Source organism: Colobus angolensis, unplaced genomic scaffold (genome assembly GCF_000951035.1).
Source record: "Colobus angolensis palliatus isolate OR3802 unplaced genomic scaffold, Cang.pa_1.0 Scaffold124, whole genome shotgun sequence".
Classification (NCBI taxonomy): Eukaryota; Metazoa; Chordata; class Mammalia; order Primates; family Cercopithecidae; genus Colobus; species Colobus angolensis.
The window spans coordinates 5615353-5641246 of NW_012113586.1; the positions used below are offsets into that span (position 1 = coordinate 5615353).

The window sequence follows — 25894 nt, forward strand, 5'->3', positions numbered from 1 at the left end:
CCATGGAATACTATGTAGCCATAAAAAAGGATGAGTTCATGTCCTCTGTAGGGACATGGATGAAGCTGGAAACCATCATTCTCAGCAAACTATTGCAAGAACAGAAAACCAAACACCGCATGTTCTCATTCATAGGTGGGAATTGAACAATGAGAACACTGGGACACAGGAAGGGGAACATCACACACTGGGGCCTGTCATGGGTTGGGGAGACAGTTTTACGTACTCCTTTCTAATTTGTATATATTTATTTTTCTTGCCAGAACCTCCAATACAATGTTGAATAGGTGTGGTAAGAGCAGACATTGTTCTTGACACTGCCTTTCATCAGTAAATAGGATGCTAGCTGTAGGTATTTTGTAGATGTTCTTTATCAGATTGGAGAAGTCCTCATCTATTCCTAGTTTGCTGAAAGTTTTTTTTTAATCATGAATGAGTGTGAAATTCTGTCAAATATCTTTCTGCAACTATTGAGATAATTATATTATTTTTCTCCTGTTACTTGATACAGTAAATTACACAGATAGCTCAAATTTTAAACCAACCTTACATTTCTGATAAATCCCATTCTTGATAAATTGTTTGATGTAATATGATCTTTATCATGTATTAAAATCTAGATTAGATTTACTAATACTTTATTAAGAATTTTATATTTATACTCATATTCATAGGGATATCGGTCTGTAATTTTCTTTTATTCATAGGGATATTGGTCTGTAATTTTCCTTTATTATAATATCTCTGTTAGGATTTGGTATCAAAAACCTACTTGAAAATTGTTTTCACTCTTCTATTTTCTGGAAGGATTTATGGAAGACTGGTATTATTTCTTCCTAAAGTGTTTGACAGAATTTACCAGTGAAATCATCCATGCAGAAGTGAATCATTATATAAAAGCCAATGCTTTAGTATTCATTCAACAAATATTTATAAAGTGTTACAAAGTGTCCCTTTCTGTACTAAGTACTAGAGTCACAAGGTAAACAAGACAAATGCTCCTAACCCTTATTGAAGCATACATTCATTCCACTATTTATTTATTGAGCACCTACTATGTGCCAGCCACTATGCTAGGTAAGGAGTCTAAAGGGTGAATAAAGCCTTAAATAGTAATACCAAAAATAAATGGATTTCATTTTTGATAAGTGTTATAAAGGAAAAATTCAGGGTGCTATGGAAATAAGCCATACAAAGACCTAAACCTAGCCTGGAGTATCAAGAGAGGTTTCATAAAGCAGTGACATTTAAGCTAAGACCTGTATAAGCATGCATTAATAAATTTGAAAGCACTGAAAACATTATTATTCGTTGCAAACAGTTTGTCCCAGAGCAATTAAATGGAGAAAAGAAAAGTATTTTGAAATAAGGCTTCCGAGGGACAGAAGAAGTAGGAGCTACAAAATCAGGTAGAGATGTGATAGGTAAACACAAAATCAATCAGTCATCATAAACAATATTATTTTCTACATCAGGGGCCAGAAAACTGCAGTATGCAAGACAAATTCAAGTCTCTTTTCCTAGACCCTTAAGCTAGGAATGGTTTTTATATTTTTACAAGGTTCTTAAAAATAAAAGAGGGAAGGCAAAAAGGAGGAGAAGAAGAGAAGAGAGACCATGTATGACCCACCAACTGTAAAATATTTACTATCTAGTCCTCTAAAGAAAGTTTGCTGACCCATGTTCTATACACGGCAATCAATTAAAATATAATGAAATTTTACCCTACATCTTCACTAAACATGATTCTACCCGAACATTAAACACAGGTACTGAATATATATCATACACCTTTTTCAAAATTGCATCTTTATTGTTCAAAGGGTACAACATCCAAAATTACCAAATTTACAATCAGTTACATAACATGCAAATTTGATCTTAGTGTGCTATCAACACATATTCAAATGATATAAACAGCTTGATGAAGACAGTTAACAAGGTATATAAAAATTGGCATAAAAATGCATCTCTACTTAAAACCAAATAAAATTTTTACATTTTTGCTGAAAAAATTAGTATAAAACATCTATAGTGTGAGAGTCTGTAAGTCAAGGTATTCAATATTCTTCTGAAAAGTAATTGCTATATATGAATAGGAAAGACTATACTTACCAAGACTTTTTTTAATTCTTCAAGTTCTACTTCTTTGTTATTTGTAAGCTTAGTCATCTCTTCTAAAATAAGCAAAAAAAAAAAAGTGTTAAAAAGCTGGATTAAAATAATAGGAAAAGAGACAGAAGGAACAAGCATAATACTATGCAAAAGGGAAAAATCAGGAGAGATAAATGCAACTAGAGCAATGTAAAGCATAGAGGAAGTCCAAATCTAACTATGCAAAGCTAATTAAAGACAAATATTAATAGTGATGTTTCTATAAAGTTAATGCCATTGCCAAATAACCCAACATTCACAAAGCAAAATAAGCAATAAATCTATATAAAATATATTTGAAATGAGGTCAGAATGTACATTTACCTTCAACTCATCACTGTCTAAACATCTGACCTTTTAATCGTCATTCCAAACTTAAAAGAAGTGACTCTCTTTTTTCAAGCTAATTCTGAGCATTGTACTTTGGATTTCAACATTCCCACCTCCACTGAGACTTTGCTCTTATACTACCAATATACACAGATTCTATGTAGAGGAATCTTTAATTTCCCCTATCTCGTCCAAACATTCTATTTGAATATAAAACAATATCTGACCTTTCTGCTCTTTCAAGCAACTATCAAATTTCTTAGTTTGTTTTGCCAACAAATTCCTATTTGTTACCTACACATCTCATTTTGAACTCCAAGTAAAACTAATGCCTATCACCATAATAATAAAATTATCATCTTAAAGATCACCAATAACCATTTTGTGATACAATTCTTAAGTCTTCATCATTGTGGAGGTTTGTACTATTTGATACTATTAACTTTTCCCGTTTTTTCCTCTTTGATTTTGCACTATTCATATTTCCTGTTTCCTCTCTAACTCCTGCTCTTGTTTTCTTTGCTGACAGCCTTCTTTCTTGCCATCCTAAAAAATAAAGCCCAATGTTTTTCTTTCTACACTTCCATGAGTTCAACATTATACTAATAAATTGAAAAATTTCTCCAGCCCAAGCCTCCCGCATTTTTCAACTTTCTTATATTTTTAACCTGCCCACAAAAAATGAAACCAAAAAAGAACTGCCTACAGAGTTCCCTAATATGGCCAGCTGTCAGCTAAAACTTTATTATGTCTGAAATATTGTCCTTCCTCGCTGTTAAGGGTCATTATTGATTACTGGAGATGTAATAGACTTACTGAAAATTTCTCAAACTCTACATTTTTAAAAACACTTGTAATAATTGTCCACAGTCTTTAAGGAAAATTAACAAAATATAAAATGTCAATATAGAATCCAAAAGAAAAACCTGACATATACATAGCTTATTTAACCAGAAAGTGTTATTTCAGGTCAAAATACTTAATTTTTAAAAACTCAAAAACTGATTAAAGACAGTGGACTGAGCATGTTTCTATATGCTCTCTCACCCCAATCCCACAAAATTAGGAAAAAAGGTACAAGAAAAAATATATATAAAAGAACAACATTAACAAAATAAGAGAATATCATTAACAAACCAGAAAATTAAGGAATCATTGGAGGAAAAAAAAATTCACACTAATTCAATGAAGGCTATATGGAACAACAAGACCAAGTGACCATACCTCTCACCACAAAGCCTACTTCAGGATAAAGTAAGGATCCTAGGAATTTGGGTGGCAGACGAGGTAGTGTTCCAAATAGCTCATTATTCTTAAGCAGGATAAACATCCCCTATAGTAAAAGACAAGCCACTATGTCCACCTTTCCACACAGCAACTCCCACTCACTCCCATAATCAGAAGAATTAGATTGTAATACACAGTGGGAAAAGATGAATACTTATACATAGATGAGTCAACAATCAGGTACCAACAATTTGTGAAGAAAAGCAAAACAATGAAAAAGAAAGCTCCAAATTAAACTGTGAAAAAAACTAAAACCCAAAGAAAAAGAGTTAATAGAGTAAACAGAAACAGATATTTAACTAAGTATAATGTTCCAATAGGATACCAGATCCCTGAAATAGATTACCTAGAGCTCTTAGAAATTTAAAATTTGACAACTGAGATTTTTAAAATAGCAAAACAGACATAAAATTTAAAGATTGAATTAGCAAGGGAGAAACAAATTTAGATAGATAGAGATAGAGATGAGATAGATAGAGATACAGATACAGATACAGATAAAGATACAGACAGAAATAGGATAGAGATATCTCCCAATTCAGGAAAAAGAACAAAGAGGTAGAAAATGTAAGACGAAAGTTTAAAAACCAGAGAGGCTTCAAGATGGCTAATTACAGGCATCTGCCCACTCACCTCCTCCACAAAGAAGAACTAAATTAGTGAGTAGATAATTACACTTCAAATAGATTCTCTAAGAACACTGAAATTCAACAGAGATGTGTCAGGAAACACCTAAGGCAAGGAAGGAGAGGGAAGTGAGGCAGCCTGCTCAGGATGGGCTGGGAGCCTGGAAAGACTTCCTAATCCAGGGAAAGGGTAAGTGAGAAAGCCCCAACTATCCACAGTCCCACTGCAGACTCCTGCAATCCCAGCCATTGTAGACTCCTTTGGGCCCTGAGATTAACATAGGCAGCTGACTAGAGATCTCACAAAGGCATTGCTCCAGAGAGGGAGTTCATGTTGAGTCCCACTCATCCTCTGAGTTTTAAGCAGCTATAGCACAGTGCCATTTTGAGAGCCTAGCCCCCAGGAGTCTACATCTTACTCTGAGGCCCAACAACCCCTGCATCTCCATATCCCTGGAGCCCCACTGACATACCCCTCAGCCAATACTCACTGCTGACTACTGCCACCAAGACTGAAATGCACCCCACTGGCAGCAACCCTGCCCCCTACCAGCAGCAGGACTGCCGCACATCTTCCCTTGCCCCAGGGAAAGTCTCCCCCTCCCGCAGCTGCTACTACTGGCTGTTGCTGCTGGAGCCATAGCATAAGCCAATGACATCAATCCCATGTCACCCCAGCAGCAGGGCCATCACACATTTGCACACACCCCAAGGACAAGCTACCTTGCTCACAGCCACAACCACTTCCACTGCCAGCTACCAGGTGAAGCCAGAGCCACTAGCAGCAACCTCATTGCTCCCAGCAGTGGGGTCACATACCCTGAGTACAGGCTCACGGACAGCTGATGCCTGGGGCTGAAGTGCACACTCCTCAGAGACCTGCCTATAGCTGCTGCCTCCTACAACAATCCCATCATCCCTGGCAGCAGGGCCATAGCACACTTGCACATACTCTTAAGGGCAGGCTCCCCCAGCTCAGCACAACTGCTGCAGCACTCACCTGAGTGCTCCACCAGGGGCGTAGGAATCACCCACCCTGCCCACCAGAGCCAGTACCTATAAACACAACTAGGAAGCCTGAAGAGAGGCCCACCATGACTATCTCTGCTCCCTCAAGTGCCTGAGTACACTGTCCAAGAGCCTAGGGGATCACACTGCCCCATCCACCACCATTAGCACCTAAGCACTCCTCCTGGGTGCCTGACGAAGGGTCAGCCAGGCCTGCCACTACCACCACAGCTGGCACTCACCCACATGCACTTGCCTGTAGGCTAGGGACTGGCCCACACAGTCCATTGCAGCCACCGCATTGCATCATTTTTATTTCCTTCATAGCACTTATCCCAATTTATAATTAAATATTTATTTGTGATTATTTGTTTTGTATGTTTCTCCAAGAAGAGTGCAAACCTCGTGAGAACAAAGACATGTCTGTTACATTCCTCATTACGTATCCAAGTCTAAATAAGGAATAAATATCTAAGCCTTACTTCAATAGTTATTATATTATACACCTAATAATCAAAGCAGAAGCAATAGAACATACTAGGAGGGGAATCTGTTACATAACCAAATTGAAAGCAAAGATGGATCCAGATATGGACAAGTGAGTACAAGAATAAGACACATTTACAGCAATATTAGATTAAATTGAAGATGGGCAATGCATGAAGCAGCAAAAAAAAAAAAAACTGTAACAAGTTAAGAAACTGGGAAAAAACTGCCAAAGATTTCCTATTGCAATTGACTTCAACTCACTTGGTATGCAGTACTCCCACTCTTTAAATGAACAATGAAAAGATAACTGATGTCTAAATAGTTTGAACTTAGACAATGAGATGCCTCTTAAATTTGCCACATAGAATAATCAGATTTGTATTTTTAAAGAAACACTCTAGCAGCAATGTAGAAAATGATCAAAAGATGGCTATCCTAGAAACAAAAGGACTGATTCTCAAGCTATTGTAACTACAATAGCACTGGTCAAAGATGTCTGACCTAAAAGATACAAGGAGTAGGGCAGCCTATATCTGAGCAGTACATAGGTTAAAAGTGTTTTGAGGATTGAGACCGCTGAAGAAATAATGGAAGACCACTTTAACCAAGATGTAAGCCTAAGAAAATACCATCAAGGAAGAATGTAAAGTGTAGCCAGGAAACAAAGAAGAATGAGAGCTGTTGGGGTAAGAAAAGGGATTTTAAAGAAAGGTAAAGCAAACAGAAACTTAGTTAAATATAGCAAGGGATGAATAAAGATTAGGACAAACGGGGGTAATGTGAAGCACGGATTGATGATTAATCTTACAAATACAATTTTGGTACCATTATGCTCTTTACATGCATCCTGAAATTCTAAAACCAAGAAAGAGAAAATGAGGAATTGAACTGCTCTAGGTCTGTGGAAATCAAGAAAAGGAAGATATTCAAATGATAGTTAAAAGGAACTTTTAAGTTAGTTATATTTTATGAGTTAGGTGTCAAGGAATACCAGATAACAAATTAGCAGTAAAGCATAAGGGAAAGAGAATAGTACAGAATATCCTTCAAGATTTCTGGTTTTGAGACTATATTGTCACCCAAAGAAGTTCAGTACCTATGTCATTGTTAATGCTACTTTCCTACACATGATGTTTCCTACACTCCTTCATTCTCTACAACTATCCGAAGCCTTAAAGCCTACTTTTCAATTTAAATCTACCTTTTCCATAAAGCCTTTTCCAACTATGCAGTACACATTGCTATCTTAGGCTTCCTCTTGGTATCAGTATTAATATACCTCCATCAATAAGAAATCTATAAGCATTCACTGAAAATATATAAGTATGTATAAAATACAAATGCATATTTATATTTACATAAATGTATAATCAATGTTATAAATGTTTATAAATATAAATTTATAAAATAAAAATATGTATTATAGTATTCATTATAAAACAAATATAAAATAAATAAAAATAAAAATTCTAATATTTTCTTCCCTTTTCCTAAAGGAAATGTTGCTCACTCCTTCATTTTGGACACCATTATTCTAAGGGTTTTATGTGTTTAACCTTTCTCCAACAGTAATCAGAGATTTCTCAAAAGGATGGTATTTTACTTCTATACATTCCTACAACATCTAAGGCAATGCTAAAAAACACACATGGTTCTATTTCATAATTCTAGAATACTTTTTTCAAATTTGCCAAAATATATTGCTCTACTATGAGAAAATCATATAATAATACAAAATAGCAGTCACTTAATTTCAATACTAGACTGAATTATTATAAATAAATATCCATTAAAGACATTTTAAGAAACAAAATTATTACTTAGTCTAAGACATTAAATTAAACAATTCTAAAGAAAATAAGTATAGGTATACAAAAATTAACTCGATGGATTAAAGACTTAAATGTAAGACCTAAAACCATAAAAAACCTAGAAGAAAACCTAGGTAATACCATTCAGGCCATAGGCATGGGCAAAGACTTTATGACTAAAGCACCAAAAGCAATGGCAACAAAAGCCAAAATTGACAAATAGGATCTAAACTAAAGAGATTCTGCACAGCCAAAGAAACTATCATCGGAGTGAACAGGTAACCTACAGAATGGGAGAAAATTTTTGCAATCTACCCATCTGACAAAGGGCTAATATCCAGAATCTACAAAGAGCTTAACAAGTTTACAAGAAAAAAACAAAAAGACCCATCAAAAAGTGAGCAGAGGATATGAACAGACACTTCTCAAAAGAAGACATTTATGCAGCCAACAGACATATGAAAAAATGCTCATCATCCCTGGTCATCAGAGAAATGCAAATCAAAACTACAATGAGATACCATCTCATACCAGTTAGAATGGCGATCATTACAAAGTCAGGAAACAACAGATGCTGGAGAGGATGTGGAGAAATAGGAACGCTTTTACACTGTTGGTGGGAGTGTAAATTAGTTCAACCATTGTGGAAGACAGTGTGGCGATTCCTCAAGGATATAGAACTAGAAATACCATTCGACCCAGCAATCCCATTACTGGGTATATACCCAAAGGATTATAAATCATGCTACTATAAAGACATATGCACATGTATGTTTATTGCAGCACTATTCACAATAGCAAAGACTTGGAACCAATCCAAATGTCCATCAATAATAGACTGGATAAAGAAAATGTGGCACATATACACCATGGAATACCATGCAGCCATAAAAAAGGATGAATTCATGTCCTTTGCAGGGACATGGATGAAGCTGGAAACCATCATTCTCAGCAAAAATATCACAAGGACAGAAAACCAAACACTGCATGTTCTCACTCATAAGTGAGAGTTGAACAATGAGAACACATGGACACAGGCAGGGGAACATCACACACCAGGACCTGTTGAGGGGTGGGGGGCTGGGGGAGGGATAGCATTAGGAGAAATACCTAATGTTAATGACAAGTTGAGGGGTGCAGCAAACCAACGTGGCACATGTATACCTACATAACAAACCTATGTGTTGTGCACATGTACCCTAGAACTTAAAGTATAGTAATAATTTTTTAAAAGTAAGTACAGGTATATATAATGATTTAAAACAGTTATGCTCGAAGGAAGAATAAAAAATGGAATGGTTTATATTATAACCATTCTAATTTAAACCTACCCTAAGAAGATAAAATTATTTGCATTTGATAGTACAATTTTAGATGATAAAGGGTTAATCTATAGTAGAAAATTAAGCCTTACCAAAAAAAAGCATAAATATGGTCCAAAAGTTCAATCAAACAACCTAACTACTTGTGAAATGTAAAGCACACATTTCAGATACTAGATAATATTTTAGTTGACAATTATTTTAAATATATAAGTAGTTAAATCTAATAATAAAGCTTACATAGTTATGAAAATATTTTATAAAATATTTGCCAATTCATGAATATTTTTAATTTATAAAAATTTTGTTTTCACTAAAATTGGAAAATATTTTATTCTTTGTAATTTTCTACTTTATAGATATGAAGATTTATGAATATGAAGCATAGGTTATTCGAATTATCTAATTACATGGCCATAAATTATAAAATAACTACTGTAGAGAATATCTCTCTCTTTTGGCCATGAAAGTTGTTGAATTTTAATAACACCTTATGATAAAATAGGATCACATTTTCCTGTAAGTAGTACATAATCTAACACAACAAAGCAATTAAATTTCAAAATTCAATTAAACAATAACAGGCATTTCTCACTAAGAATTATTAAGATCTCTGAATCCTAAAATAAAAAAACAGAATATCAACTTCTCTTAGTTGTATTCTGTTAGGAGCCTCAGGCCTCTCTTAGGCTCCCCACACTTCTAAATATCTATTAACTGCATAATAAAATAGTCTTTCTTAAGGTTTAAATTTTCTACCTTCAAATATTGAAATAAAAATATTATCAAGCAATCTCTACTGGCAAATGACAGAGGGGAAATTATATTTTATTTCAAAACAGTGTTTATGATTTTATAATAAGCTAGTATTATTAAGGAACACACATTATTTTCTAAGTCTTACCCAGTTCACTTGATTTCTTTTGAAGCTCCATGGTAAGTATTTTCAATTGATCTTCATTTTTTTCCAATCTTGTAAAATATATCATTTTCAATACAAAATATTATTTTAGTCAGAATTCATCTCATAACTAAAACTGGTGCAATTTAGCAACTGATACATCTTAAAATAGATTCACCCACTGGATTCTTAAACATTTATTAAGTACCTACTCTGTGCCATATAGTGAAACATTTTAAAATAAGATATTACTATTATAAATACATAATTGTATATTACATTTATGTAATATACATATATATCTTAAAGCTTATGGTATAAGCATTCTCTTAGCTGTTGATGATAATCAGATTAACACATCCTAGAACTCTGAAAGAGATTGAGTATGTAACTACTATTATACTGAATTCTGCCTTAGGAACAATATAATTATGAGAACATGTATAATTTCGTTAACTTCTCTGGCTTTCCTCAAAGTATAACACTGAGGTAATAGGGATAGATGAATCTTAGGTAACTTACCATTTTAAAAATGAAAAATCACTGGATAGGTCAATCAAAAATATATAAATTAGGGGAGCTAGAAAGGCTAGCTTTTCCCTCACCATGCACAAGCAACGGAGAAAAAATATTGCTAGGCCCCGGCTATGGCTTCAGAGAGAAACGTGTTCTCCTTTATCCTACCAAACTTAATTAACCCTAATGCTAATGAGACAAAAAATAAATATCTAGGCCTCCTAACACAGCTTTATATAAATATGTCCTTAATATAAAGTAGTGAAAAATAGAGTCTTTAACACTCAAGTGTTAGAAAAACCACTATTTAGATGAAATGAAAATACTAGTTTTTTTATGTAATCACACTTGTTAAACCATTTATTAAGTTAATAATAATTATATTAATTAAATTGATACAGATTAATTCGTTAATTTAATAAACATATAGAGTAGTACCTATACCAGGCTAGCTGCTAAACTTATAAATCAGAAAGGTCTACAGACCTCAGTAAAATAAACTCTACAGTCTGGAAGTTACTTCTAGGAAGCTAATAATAATCTACAGAGTCATTAAATAAATCACCGCATCAACCCTTCATGAGTTTTTGTATATAACTAAATTCTATGGCAAAGCACACATGGGAACTATCCTAGAGAACATCTTCTTTTACATATTTTCCTAAGATATCTGTCCATCCAAAGAAACTTTTAAAATGTATTCCCACTTTATACCTAAGAGACCTGACTATAGTTGTTATATGAATTACACGTCAGTTGGCAATGCAAAGAAAATGGCATTGAATATTAAAAGTAAATTGTTTTTTATTCACTTATTTTATGTATTAAAAATAATAAATATTTTACCTTTGCTGTTCTGTTCTCAATAATTCTTTCAAGCTGCAGATAGTAGTTTCAAATTCAGTAACCACAAATGAATGAGCAGCTCTAGCTTTATTAAATGCTTCCATTTGAGCTTCTTTTTCTTCAGTTAGCTGACAAATTGTTTTTGTTGCTATCTGTAAATCTTCCTCTAAAGCCTTTTGAGTACTCTAAATGAAATAAAGTATAAAATAAGAGCAATGATCCAAAGGCTTTAACCAAAAAAGCTGAACTTATCTGCTTCTATACATTTACTACCCCTTTCCCACCCTCATATTTTCCTAACTATTATTACTCCTCCCTACCCTCAAATGCCCACCTGTTCTCCAAATCCCACCTATAGTTCCAACTCCTCCATGGAGCCTTCCTAGCCAACTCAGCCATACTATTCTTTCAATTCTTAGAACTATTGATTTATTACCTAAACCACCCTGTTGGCACCTGTCCAGGGTCTTGTATTTTAATTATACTTTTGATGTGTTTTTATGCAATGTCTCTAAACTATAGCATTTTGCAGACTAGGATTGTGTCTTCTCTATCTATTTGAAACTCCAGGTCCTTGTACATTGTATTAGTATTTAATAAATATTTGTTGACTGATTGATAGTGAGACTTATTACACACTACTGAGTTTTCAAATCATACCACACTTCTTTGTAATGACACTTTAATATCTTCTAGTTCTTTAGTCAAATGATGCTGCTTCTCAATTGATTGTTTTAAGTTTTCACTCTGTAATTCTAAAAGAGAAAGTTATAAATAGATCGCACTTAGCAGAAGATATATACCAAGAAAACTAATTATTATTTGTGACAATTAGTCTTTTTCCTCCATTAGATAATAGTACAAAATGAGGGGGAAATATGCAAATATAAACACACAAATATTGGTCACCATCAAGTTTTACTGACTTTTCAAGACCATTATCTCCCAATAACTCAAAAATAAATATCTAAGGATTTACATTCTTTAATACAAATTTTATTGATTGATTACTAATTTGGATATTCATAAAATGTAGAATAAAAAGAGTGCGTTTAAAATGATATTTAAATACTGCATGCAAAAGGAAAACATACACACTAAAATATGAAAAGGAATTTATCTCCTGATGGTAAAATTATTCACGATTTTATTTTCATTGTTGATTATCTTGTTTTTTTTATTTTTCAAAATATTCTCTTTATTTATTAAATGATAAATAAAAGCTTTTGACTCCACTTAAGAGCCCATTTTTAATAAATACTAAGTCTCAGGTATTAGTCTATAAGGTTCATATTTATGTACTCATTTTTAAACATCATAAAAACAATAGAAAAAAGAAGTTCATTATATTCTCTGGATTCAAATTATACAATTTCCTTTTACTAAGCTACCTGGCCTCGGGCATGATACTTAAACAGTCTGACTACTTTTCCCACCTGGAATATTAGAATAATGATAATTATTCATATTATGAAGTTACCTGCTGTTAGAATTAAACAAGATAATGCAACTTAAAATGCTCAAGCACAGTGTCTAATCTATAATCAATAAATGATAACTGCTATTAACATGATGATAATGGTGATATATGGTAGAAACTGGACCTTAATATTCATGATAATTTACAGTATATTGGTCAGGCAGGCAAATAAACAATGATTGTGTTGATGGGTACTCACTAGATGTTCTGCAAGTTTACATAGAGGGGACACCTAAGTCAAACAAGATCAGTCAGAGTTAGAGGTACAGGGAGACGGAGAAAGTTTAAAGACTTCCAGAAAGTAACAGCTGAGTTGAAACATTTGAAAGACAGTAAGAATTAGCAAAGGTAATGGGAGTTAGGAGAGAAAAGGTTATAGGCAAGTGTAAGAGCATGGAACACAGAAGAGATAGAATGACACATTCTGGCATCTAAAGAAAATGTATTTTAGGAGCATAAGGCTTGAAGTATAACGAATAAGTCACAGGAGATATGATTGGAAAGATAATAAGGACAAGATCATAACAGGACTTATATAACTTGTTCAGAGTCTTCTGGTTTATAATTCATGAAGACCATGCAAAACAATGAAGGATGTTAAGCAACAGAAGTATGTGCCAAGTTTATATTTTTAAAATTCCATTCTGAAAAAACTACATAGAATGAAAGGGTCACTGGTCCAACTCTGAGGAAAAAATAGAAAAAATAAATCTGGGCCTGGCCCGGTGGCTCATGCCTGTAATCCTAGCACTTTGGGAGACCAAGGTGGGCAGATCATGAGGTCATGAGGTTCGAGACCATCCTGGCCAACATGGTGAAACCCCGTCTCTACTAAAAATACAAAAATTAGGTGGGCATGGTGGTGCGTGTCTGTAGTCCCAGCTACTGAGGAGGCTGAGTCAGGAGAATCACTTGAACCAGGGAGGCAGAGGTTGAGCGAGCCAAGATCGCACCACTGCACTCCAGCCTGGTGACAGACTGAGACTCTGTCAAAAACAACAACAACAACAAAACAAAAAAAACGAAAAAGTTAACCTGGAGAGAGGGAAATGTTGACTAATGATTGTAGTGTCCATTATGATACTATTTCTTATGGTCTGGTAATAAATATTTCCCCTGAAAAATCATAAGCACAAACTAGCCCTTATTCATGTATGGGAACAGAATGTATACTGCCAGAATGTTCAAAAGAGCTCCAAGCCAAAATATAATTTGAAGTGCTCCTAAGTTTCCCCAGGATCCTAGAAAATGGAACATGCAAATTTTCTCCAGGCCTAATATACTGCTAATCCAGGCCTTAAAGAATTTACACAAATTGGCCGGGCGCGGTGGCTCAAGCCTGTAATCCCAGCACTTTGGGAGGCCGAGACGGGCGGATCACGAGGTCACGAGTTCGAGACCATCCTGACTAACACGGTGAAACCCCGTCTCTACTAAAAAATACAAAAAACTAGCCGGGCGCAGTTGCAGTAGCCTGTAGTCCCAGCTACTCGGGAGGCTGAGCCAGGAGAATGGCGTAAACCCGGGAGGTGGAGCTTGCAGTGAGCTGAGATCCGGTCACTGCACTCCAGCCTGGGCGACAGAGCGAGACTCCGTCTCAAAAAAAAAAAAAAAAAAAAAGAATTTACACAAATAAAGTTACATGACCTCACAATCAACAAACACAATGGGAAACAAAGCACCATGAACAGAGTCAGCAAAGTGAACAAAAGGCCAACTTAGATCTGCAAAGATTTCAGATTTTGGAATTATTGGTTATAAAATATAAAAATAAGTATTATCACATACTTTGTAAACTAAAGGAAGATATCAGTAAACCAGTAAAACTACTAAAACTACTAGAAGTAATACATAAAATTGAAACTGAAAACTCCAAAGGGATAATGATGAGCTTTGTCATTTAAACACTCCTGTAAACGGGAATAAAAATTCAAGATCAAATATTAAGAATATTAAAGCATTAAGTTCCTGACAAAATAGGAATTTGCCAGGCCAAAAATGAAGAGAAAATAGAAACCTATAGAAGTAAGGTACCCACAGAACTTGTTTGTGCCCAGAGGGCATTTGCAAACCCTTGCAAAGTTGGACTTTTGGTTTAAAATATAATGAGATAAAGAATTTAAGATATATGAAAACCCAAAGACTACAGAGAGTAGAGGAAGTCTAAGAAGTAAACTTTTGTACAATAAATTGGGACAGTTTTGATGTAAGGAGCAAGCAAAAGTAAACCAACTCAGAGGCAGATTTGCAGCCCAGGTTGAAATCACCTGAGTGGTTCAGGACACCCCAAGCCTTCAAGCTGACTTAAGGTTGTCCCAAATGGATAGAAACACCATGTGCATGAGGGGAAAAAAAGCAAATCCTCCCAGGGGGATGTTAAGCAGGCCTTAACTTATTCCTATAAGTAATCTTTTTTTCCAAGTAAAAAAAATGAGCATAAAGTCAAAAACAATAAGGCACACAAGCAAACAAGGCACTTTGACCAAAAACTATCATAAACAAGACAGAATGAGAATCACAAACATTTAAAATAAAAAATTATCAGAAAAGGACTATAAAATAGCTATGATTTGTATATTTAAAGAAAAGACAACCTTGAAAATAAGAAGAAATAGAAAACTAGATAAAGTAGAATGGCAGCTTAGAAAAAGAAGAATAAAATCTTAAAATAAACGTCTTAGTAACTAAAAATAAAATGGAGGAATTTCATAATGTATGAGAAATAAAAGAGAAGAAAATTAGTAAATTACAAGATAGGTAAACAGAAATTATCTAGGATAAGGTATAGAAAGGCAAAACTGTTGAAATAGGAAAAAGAGATTAAGAGTTAAAGGAGAATTAGAAAATTAATGTAGGCTTTTACTTTGGTTTCGGGTTTGGTTTATTTTGTTTGTTTTGTTTGTTTGTTTGTTTGTTTGTTTTGAGACAGGGTCTCACTCTGCCACCCAGGCTGGACTGCAATGGAGCAATCATAGCTCACTGTAACCTCAAACTCCTGGGCTCAAATGATCCTTCCACCTCAGCCTCCCAAGATGCAACACAGGTTTTTTTCCTCAACATTTTTTTCTTACTCAGAAAATGAGGAAACAGAAAGTAGAGTAAATACAATATCTGAAGAGATTATTGTTGGGAATTTCCAGGACACAATAGTAACAGACAGTAATTTATAGATTGAAGAAGCCACTAAACAAAACTAAGCCTATGAGTAAACATATTATACTGTAAATGCTAAAAATAAAAGATGAAGAAAATCTGAAAAGATATTACTGACTTCTTAAAATCAACATAGTAAGCCAGGCGTGGTGGTTCACATCTGTAATCCCAGGACTTTGGGAAGCCAAGGCAGGAGGACTGCTTGAGCCCAGGAGTTTGAGACCATCCTGGGCAACATAGTGAGACCCTGTCTCCACAAAAAATTTTAAAATTAGCCAGGTGTGGTGGCATCTGCCTGTATGCCATTTACTCAGGAGGCTGAGTTGGGAGGATCACTTGAGGCCATGATTGTCCCACTGCACTCCAGCCTGGGCAACAGAGCAAGACGACTCCATCTCAAAAAAAAAAAAAAAGAAAGAAAGAAAGTAAAATAATACCTTCCATGTGCTAAAAGAAATGTCTAAAAACAACATATGGTGTGCCAACCTAGAAAGACATATCATGCAAACATATCCTTTATGGATGAGAATGAATAAATAAATTTTCAGACAAATGGAATCTATGACAGTTAATCATAAACATATTCTCACTAAAGGAGATTTTAAATATTCCTATTTAAAACAGAAAGAAAATTATCTGAATGAAAAGTTTAAGATACAAAAAAAAAAAAACAGCAAAGAAATTGAAAAAAAAAATACATGGGTAAAACGAAATAAATACTGTCTGTATAAAACAGTAATAATAATGTCCTGTCTATAGAACTAAAATACACATATTGTAGCACTATTCACAATAGCAGCAATATGGAACCAACTGGTGTTCATCAACAGATGACTGGATAAAGAAATGTGTATATATATATATATACACACACACAAATTGGAATACTGTTCAGCCACAAGAAATAATGAAATCATATAAAATATTATTGTTATCTACTTAATTTTTGATAATCAATACTCTTTAGGAACCAACTATTATTAGCAAGTGACAAAATAAATTAGGTAATAACAAGCAAACATTAAAAAGAAAAACAAAAATTAGTTGATCATAATTAATTTAAATGAATATTTCTAGGCAGGATGGAGTAGTTAGTAGCATACCAACTCTCACACTGGAAACAACCAGAAAAGACAGAATGACATAAAAGGACTAAATGGGATAAGATTCTTAAAAGAAAACGGCTGAAAGTGAACTGATAAAGTACAACTGACATCTGCCGATCTGGGTATAAACAAAAGACTAAGATGCTGTCTTAACCCAGGCAGAGGCCTGTTGCTAAGGAACAGAAAAGCCAGCTTACTTTTGAGAGGTCTCAAAGAGCTGAAGAAACAAAACTGAAGACTTGAAAAACCTTATATACTTGGCTAGTTTCCTTTCATTTAGCTCAGTCTCTAACTGGATTCAGATAATCAGCCCAACACACACCCAATTTCTCTCTAGCAGAGAAAAGACAACATCTTCGGGAAGCTCCAAGATTTTTCTTATTACAATGTACAGAATTTAATTTTAAAAATTACTGGGCACACCAAAGGATAAGAACAAATTCCCAAACAGCAAAATAAAAAAGTAAAAGTAAAAAGAAAGAAAATCAAATAGTGGTTGCCAGAAGCTGCAGGAAGAAGGGAATGGAATGTTATTTTTTAATGGGTACAGAGTTTCCATTTTGCAAGATGAAAAGAGTTCTTGGATGGTGAGTTCTTGGAGAAGACAGATGGTGGTTATGGTTGCATAACAATGTGAACATACTTAATGCTGCAGAACTGGACACTTAAATATGATTAACATGGTAAATTTTATGTCACACATATTTTACCACAGTTTTAAAAAAGAAACAATAGAAATAAACCAACAGATGAGACATATATTAAAATAAACAGAGAATAGCTATAAAATATCAATGATGAATATATATTTAAGAGGTGAAAAATGAGATTTTTAAAAGAGGAGAAAACTTAACCAGAGAATTGAACTCTTAAGTAATCAAATGGAAACTTCAAAATGAAAAATATATGATTCATTTAAAGTAAAGAATTCAGTAGATGGGTTTAAAGCAAATTAGACACATCACAGGCAGGATTAGATAACAGACCAGTAAAAAATATCCACACTGAACACAGAGAAAAACAAGTGGAAGATACATACATATGGGAAACAATGAAAAAATCACTTAAATGAACACATTTCAGTGGGTATGAGTCTACAGAAATCATATAGAATTATAGCTATGTATTACTTTTTTCAGTTTATAAGATTAAATATTATTTCATTTATCCAACTATTGAACTCATATTATGTGCATAACAATATACTAGGCACTATAGTTACAAAGATATTTAAAACCCAATCCCTCCTCAAGACACTTCTAGTCACAGGGGACAGACAAACAGGTAATGCTTATGCCATTACTAACAATTTAGCCAACAGACTTGGGGTGGAAAGAAGAGATTCATTCTGAGTAGAGGTAGCCAAAAGCATGGGGTGGGATCGAAAGATCACAAAATATAGCTGAAGCTAAATTATTTCAATATATCTGGAGAATATCACATAGTTATGACAGTAAGATGAAATTAGCAGGTATAGATTGGCAGAAACCAGATAATTATTTGTCATGTGAAGAAAAGAGAATGTTTTGAAGAACAGAAAAACATAAGATCCCTATAATGTTCTGCAAGGTGCATGGTGTTTCACAAACACTATGCCTTCTAAGTGTCCTGCCTTTTGGAAATGTTTGAAAAATATTCACTAATAAGACAGTCTAAACATGACACATGAGAAATATTCACTAATAAGACAGTCGAAACATGACACAACACTCAGGATCCTTCATAAAGGGATCCAAATCTTTTACAATTTCATCTGCCTGAGTTCAATAAGATATTGCCACACCAGTCAGTTTACTAAAAATATACCCTAACATTCCTACTTCCATGACTTGCACAAGCCATTTATTCCACCTATATTGTCTCCTCCAGTTCACTGTCTACTAAACTTTTAAACACTTCAACAGTTTTTTTCCTACTGCCTTTCTAAAGGTCTCTCTCTGGGAAAAATTAGTAACTCTCTCCATCGTGCTCCCATACGATTTGTTCATTCAAAAAATAATTTTTGCTAGGCACAGTGGCTCACGCCTGTAATCCCAGAACTTTGGGAGGTTGAGACAGGTGGACCACCTGAGGTCAGGAGTTCAAGATCAGCCTGGCCAACATGGCAAAACCCTGTCTCTAAGAAAATACAAAAATTAGCCGGGCATGGTGGTACACACCTGTAGTCCCAGCTACTAGGGAGGCTCAGACAGGAGAATCACTTGAACTCGGGAGGCAGAGGTTGCAGTGAGCCAAAATTGTGCCACTGCACCCCAGCCTGGGTGATAGAGTGGGACTCCATCTCAAAAAAAAATATTATTAATTTTGAGTGCCTTATATGTGCCAGGCACTGTTCTTGACACTTGGAATGCAACAAACACTTTCAAGTCAGTGATCAAAAAAGACAAGGTCTCTGTCTTTGTGGAGCATATAGTTGAAACATTTGAAAAAGGGAAGAGCATGGAAAAGGGAAAAGAAGAGTATATGTATTTTACGAAAGCTTCCAAGATTAATCTATTATGCCCTCCTCCAACCAAACCAACTCAGATTGAGAATTACAGTACTAGAAAGCATTAAAACAAACTTGTAATGAAAGCCAACATTTAGAACATAACAAGAGGAATACATAAGGTACATTATATTATCTTATATAAATTCTTACTTGTCTTTTCCTCTAATTGATTAACTTTATCTCTGGATTCCTCTAGCAGAAATGTTAAATCTTTCATTTTATTTTCTTTCTCAGTGATTTGGATCAATAGGAGTGACACCTAAAATATTTAAATAATACATTATCAATATAAAAAGTTAAATATGACATCTTAACATTTATAATACCTACAATTATTTTATGTACTTGTCTACATGCTTTTCAGCTGGTCCACTTAACCCTCCTACGCTGGTCTCTACTCCCTGGCAGCCAATGTAGTCAGAGAACTGGCCCTATTATCTTTGTAAGAGACAGTGGCATATCAAATTGAAAAAGGCAATCTCTAAACATGGGTATTCCAGGCACAGGGATGGGTGGGGGTACATATAATGGAAAAGTCAACATATATAATGGTAAGATTCAGTCTGTCTTTGCTATCCTGCCCAATCCAGCTCCAGAATGCCATCAGCCAAGTTTGTATCCGCAAGCAAGAATTTAGAAAGCCCCAGCAAAAAAAAATTATTACAAATAATGACATTTAGGAGTCCTCAGCCAAAGCACTAGCCGGCCATGCCATCATTTTACAAGGAAACCCAACAATCTGTAAGCTCTGCCCATGCACCTAGAACACCAAAAAGTGTTTTAGTACTTCACTCTATTTTTGTAGTTTTTATTATCCTCTCTGTACTGTGAATTAATTTTTTAAATTATTAAGTAGATATCCCTGTTAACCATGTTAGAAGACATCTTGTGGCAAATCAGACAAGAAAAACTGCAAATATAGTGAGAAATAGAAGAGGATTCTATTATATATATTGCTTTCCATTTGGGAAGCAGAAGACTTGAAACTGATAGAGATGGCATAATAATAATCTGAAACATTCTTGTGAATGCCAAAGGATATAGAGTTAACATTTTCAAGTCTTCCACTACGTGACATTAATATAAAAAAGCATCTGTGTCTTGTTTTCTTAGGCTAAAAAAGAAAAAAGAAAGAAGCAACAGAATATTTTAGTTCCTCTTCATTGGTATTACGAATAGCACATTTCAAAACAAACTGCAAAATGTAAATTGAGTAGTCAATGATCATTTATACATTTTATGAAGCTTTGGTCTGAGCAAAAGTTCTCACAAAATAATATATTTTGAGGCAATATCCTATTACTCACTGATATAAATATTATAGAAGAATAATTGATTAAAACCCAAAAAAAGCTAGAGTGAGTACATATTTGAGTCAACAAAAATTAAGTGAGTCTAAAGGTTAAATATTTAGATATGTATAATGTTAAAATTCTCTCATAGGAATTTATCATACATTCAGCAAATATAAACTTCTTTTGAAATTTTAAGTATTTAATGAATTAGCAAACATAAAGAATACAAAGAGTTGTTTTTTAAAAAAAAAACCTGCTTTTCCTTGTCATTTACTTCCTTCTTGTATTCTTGTTCAAGGTGTTGGATTTTTTCATAATCCTCCTTTACTTTAAAAATAAAACAAATACACTGTAATGTCATAACATAATTGTATCACATTTCTATTAGAAACAAAATTTAAAGTTTATTTCACCTCTTTATTTATCTCTAAATTATATTAAACTCTAAAAGTTTGTAATGGGTTAAAATTGCTGTTTTCATCCTTATTTTCTGTTTAGTAAAATAGTAAATATAAATAATATCAGTTACAATAACCTAAAATTTTACAATTCTTATATATAAAAGTTTATTCTCTAAAACACACTAATCTAAAACAACAGGTTTTAAGTATATATAATATGATATATATAAAATTATTTTAACATGCATACTATACCAAGATATGTAAAAAGAGACCAAATCACATTTCTAAAAAATATATAAAATTAGTTTGATTTCATGAAAGATGTAGTTTTAAAGCCCAAAACTATTTTTAACAAATATTAATTCCCTGCCACATTCCACAGGATTTAGAGGGCTTACAGAAATAAAGAAAATAGAAAATAGTTGAGAGCATCAGGCAAAAGAGATGAAAACATTAATGGAATCCAATACAAATATAAATAGCAAAACAGTAATATAAAAATTAAGCAAGATCCCTATCCCTACACTTAAAATGCATTTCCAGTCTGGAATTCTCAGCTTGCACACGAAGCTCCTCAAAAGCTGTTATCATTTTCTGAAATATAAAGTTTAACTTTTAAGAATCACACTTAGATTTTTTCAAATAGCTTTCTTCAAACTATGAAAATATTATCAAATTTGTATCATGTGATCATTAAATTTAAAACCACACAATTTGGAATAATTAAAACACTGTAATTTGAATTACTTACTAAAAATGTATTAAGAGGGCCTTATGTTAGTTTCCCAGGTGCTTAAATGCACTGGCAACATGTTATACAATACAAAACGGCAGCAAATGGATTGTTGGTACACCAGTTATTTCTTAATAGCATGTATCAAAATCCGTAATTTTATATTTATTTCTGCTTATTTATTTATGTCTTCTCCACTTAAGTGAGGCCTCTCAACATGAATCCGAAGTTACACGTCCATCATCTGGCAGCATGTGTTCATTCAGCATTCAACAAATCTTGCTTTGTAAAATCAGGTTAATTAATTAATTACTGAGTGCCTATTATGTGCCAGGAACCGTTTTAGGCAATAGGGATAGAAGACAAAGTTTCTACCCTACTGGAACTTATAATAAAGTGTAAAAAAGAATGCAAATACACACACACACACACACACATATATATCAAATAAATGCCAAGTAGCTTTATGTGCTCTTAAGAAAAGTTAAGTGAGGTGGATATATATAGAATAATCAAATAGAAATTTTAGATAAAGTATTAAGGGGAGAATAACAAAAAAGAAGAATGAACTTTAAAAATGTGCATAAGACCTTAGACATAAAAGTTCTGAAAAAGGTACAAATTCAAAGAACCACCATCAGAAAGAGCTTAGCAAATTTGAGAAACATAAAAGAGTGACTATAGCAGAAAAGCAAAGTGAAGAATGACAGGAGATGAGACAACAAAGGTAAACAGAAGCCAGACACAGATGAATAATACTTTATCTGTTTTCAAATTAATGGTTATATGTAACAATGTGCTGATTTCTGACAAGAGTCAGCAAATATTTGATAAATTAAGTGATGTCACTAACATGTAAATCAAAAAGCTACTACATAACAAAACATTAATGCTCATAGTATAGAACCTTAGGAATTTTATTAGTGATACAATAATATATCAACAAATAAATAATCATCTTTTCAGTAAGAATAGTTGTCCATATCTTTGTGGTAATCACTATAATTTGCTTAGAAATTTCTATGTTTAAAATACTCAGATTTCATTAACACTCACCTCAATGTTATTATTTAGATCCATATAAACTTGCCTGGTTTCTTCCCGTTCATATTCATCTGTTGTTAATACAAAAATTTCAAAATTAAATTTTAAAATAACATATCAACAAGACAATGCTCAAAATGCCTCCGGAAAACATTAAAATATTTAAAATTCTGTGTTAATGATGAACATTGGGTTATCTAAATCATTACTGGGTCTTTTTAAGTTGCATCTAAAGCTGTTTGGGTCCAGTCTGGTGTGAAGAAGCTTAGAAGTCACTGCTCCATCCTAACGACAAGTAAAAAGCTGAACAAACTAAAAAATTAACAACTCTTCTCAAATCTTAAGAGAAGTAAAGTCGCAGGGCAAACTACTACCCCAAAATTGGAGAGACAGGCAAACACAGAGAGAATCACAACTTACCAGGGCAGAAACCCATGAGCAGAAAACTCTGTGGGCACCAGAGTCAGGGAAAGAAAACCTGAACTATAATTGATGCACTGCTGGAAATTCAGTGTAAACAAATCTGAGAGATACACTCTGTGGAAACTGGGTGTGGTGCCTCATGCCTGTAATCTTAGCACTTTGAGAGGCAGAGGTTGGCACGTTGCTTGATGCCAGGAGTTCAAGACCACCCTGGCCAATGTGGTAAAACCCCATCTCTACTAAAAATACAAAAATTCTCCAAGCATGGTAGCACATGCCTATAGTCCCAGCTACTCATAAGGCTAAAACATGAGAATCGCTTGAACCCAGGAGGCAGAGGTTGCAGTGAGCTGGGCAACAGAACAAGACTCTATCTCAAAAAATAAAAATAATAAAACCTCTGTGGAGAACCAGTCATCAGAGAGGGCCCAGATTCTTGTGAGTTTTACCTTCTGGAGCTCTACCAGGTTTCTCACAATGAACATAGGAAAAACATCCCCTTGTGCTTCTGGCAGGAAAAGCCATTTTGAACTATGCCAATGTGTCCTGTTCTTAACAAGGCCTCCCTTGGGAGAGAAAAATCTGTTGGAAATTTGTCAGAGCCTAACTAACCTGGGGGAAGGGAAATACCCAATTCCAGACAGCTCTAGCCCTCCATGTGAAGTAAGGAAAATATCCAACTCCATCCCCCTCTAGCCTTCCACATGGAAAATGGGAAATTCCCGACTGCAGCCCACTCTACCCACCCTGTCCCATCTAAGGAGGAGTGGGATGCAAGGGCTGAGAAGTATTTATGAAGTTCATAGTCTGGAGGCAAAAATTTGCTGAAAAACTGAGACCTAACTATAGGTCTATAGAACACTCCTCCCCCTATACTTTACCAGCACATTACAACAATTCCTTTACCCAGTACATCATGTGTAGCTATCCAAAACAATAAAAATACAAGCATACTAAAAGGCAAAAAATACACTTTGACAAGACAAGACAAGCCTCAGAACCAGACTCCAATACAGTTAAGGATGTCAGAATTATCCCAGACCAGTAATTTAGAACAACTGTGATTGATATACTAAGGGCTCTAGTGGATAAAGTACACATCACACAAGAAGAGCTAAGCAATTTAAAGAGATAGGTGAAAATTCTAAGAATGACTCAAAACAAAAATGCTACAGATCAAAACCACTGTGACAGAAATGAAGGGCTTGTGGGTGTGGGGGCTCAGGCCCATAATCCCAGTCACTCGGAAGCCTCAGGCAGGATGATTACTTGAGGCCAGGAGTTGGAGACCAGCCTAGACAACATAGAAAGACCTTGTCTCTAAAAAAAATTAAAATGAATAAATGAAGGGCTTATTAGTAGACTAGACACAGCTGAGGAAAGAAATCTTTTTAAGTTGAAGATACTTCAACAGAAACCTCAAAAACTGAAAGGCAAAGAGAGAAAAGACTAGAAAGAACAGAACAGAATATCCAAGAACTGTGAGACAACTACAAAAAGTGTAAAGGGAATACCACAAGGAGAAGAAAGAGAAAAAGGAACATAAAAAAAAAATATTTGTAACAATAATGACTGAGAATTTCCCCTAAGTTAACGTCAGACACCAAATCACAGATCCAGGAAGCTCAGAGAACAGAAAGCAGGACAAATGCCAAAACACTATACCCATGCATATTACATTCAAACTACAGAAAATCAAAGATAAAGCTAGAGGAAAAAAACATTGTACCTGTAGAGGAGCAAAAAGAAAGATTATATCTGACTTCTCCTCAGAAACCATGCAGGCAAGAATAGAATGGAGTAAAATATTTAAAATGTTGAGAGGAAAAAAAAAAGCAACACAGAATTCTGTAATTTGAGAAACCATCCTTCAAAAGTGAAGAAATAAAGACTTTCTCTGACAAAAGTTGACCGAATGTGTTGCCAGCAGACCTGCCTTCCAAGAAATGTTAAAAGAAATTATTTAAAGAGAAAGAAAATGGTTTAGAAATTCAGATCTCTATAAAGAAAAAAAAAGAGCAACAGCTGGTCTCAGTGGCTCACACCCGTAATCCCAGTGCTTTGGGAGGCTGAGGTGGGAGAATCACTTGAGGCCAGAAGTTCACAGTAAGACCCCATCTCTACTAAAAAAAAACAAAAACAAAAACAAAAAGAAAGAAAGAAAAAAAGAGCATCAATGCAGAAATAAGTGAAGACTAAATAACTTTTATTTTTCTTATTCTTAATTGGTCTAACATATAAGTTTGTCAAAAATAGTAATATCTACAATGGGCCAGGCGCAGTGGCTCAGGCCTGTAATCCCAGCACTTTAGGAGGCCACGGCAGGTGGATCACTTGAGGTCAGGAATTCGAGACCAGCCTGGCCAACATGGCGAAACTCCATCTCTACTAAACATACACAAGTTAGCAGGGTGTCATGGCACATGCCTGTAATCCCAGCTACTCAGGAGGCTGAGACAGGAGAATCACTTGAAC

The 25894-nt window shown here is 34.4% G+C and overlaps 1 protein-coding gene across 4 annotated transcripts in view; it reads right to left on the reverse strand.

Annotated features, from left to right (window-relative positions):
- The window catches only part of SYCP1 (synaptonemal complex protein 1), a 130732-nt gene that overhangs the window by 88642 nt on the left and 16196 nt on the right, over positions 1–25894 (reverse strand). For all 4 annotated transcript variants that reach the window (XR_001000723.1, XM_011933099.1, XM_011933101.1 and 1 more), the window contains exons 9-16: positions 23009–23067; positions 21744–21813; positions 21069–21142; positions 19671–19779; positions 11951–12045; positions 11291–11475; positions 9932–9999; positions 2116–2177 (exon numbers count right to left, since the gene is read on the reverse strand). Coding sequence is in view for 3 of the 4 variants with exons in the window: in XM_011933099.1 (XP_011788489.1) it covers positions 2116–2177; positions 9932–9999; positions 11291–11475; positions 11951–12045; positions 19671–19779; positions 21069–21142; positions 21744–21813; positions 23009–23067 (722 nt within the window). In the remaining variant the exon portion in view is untranslated. The remainder of the gene's footprint in view (positions 1–2115; positions 2178–9931; positions 10000–11290; positions 11476–11950; positions 12046–19670; positions 19780–21068; positions 21143–21743; positions 21814–23008; positions 23068–25894) is intronic.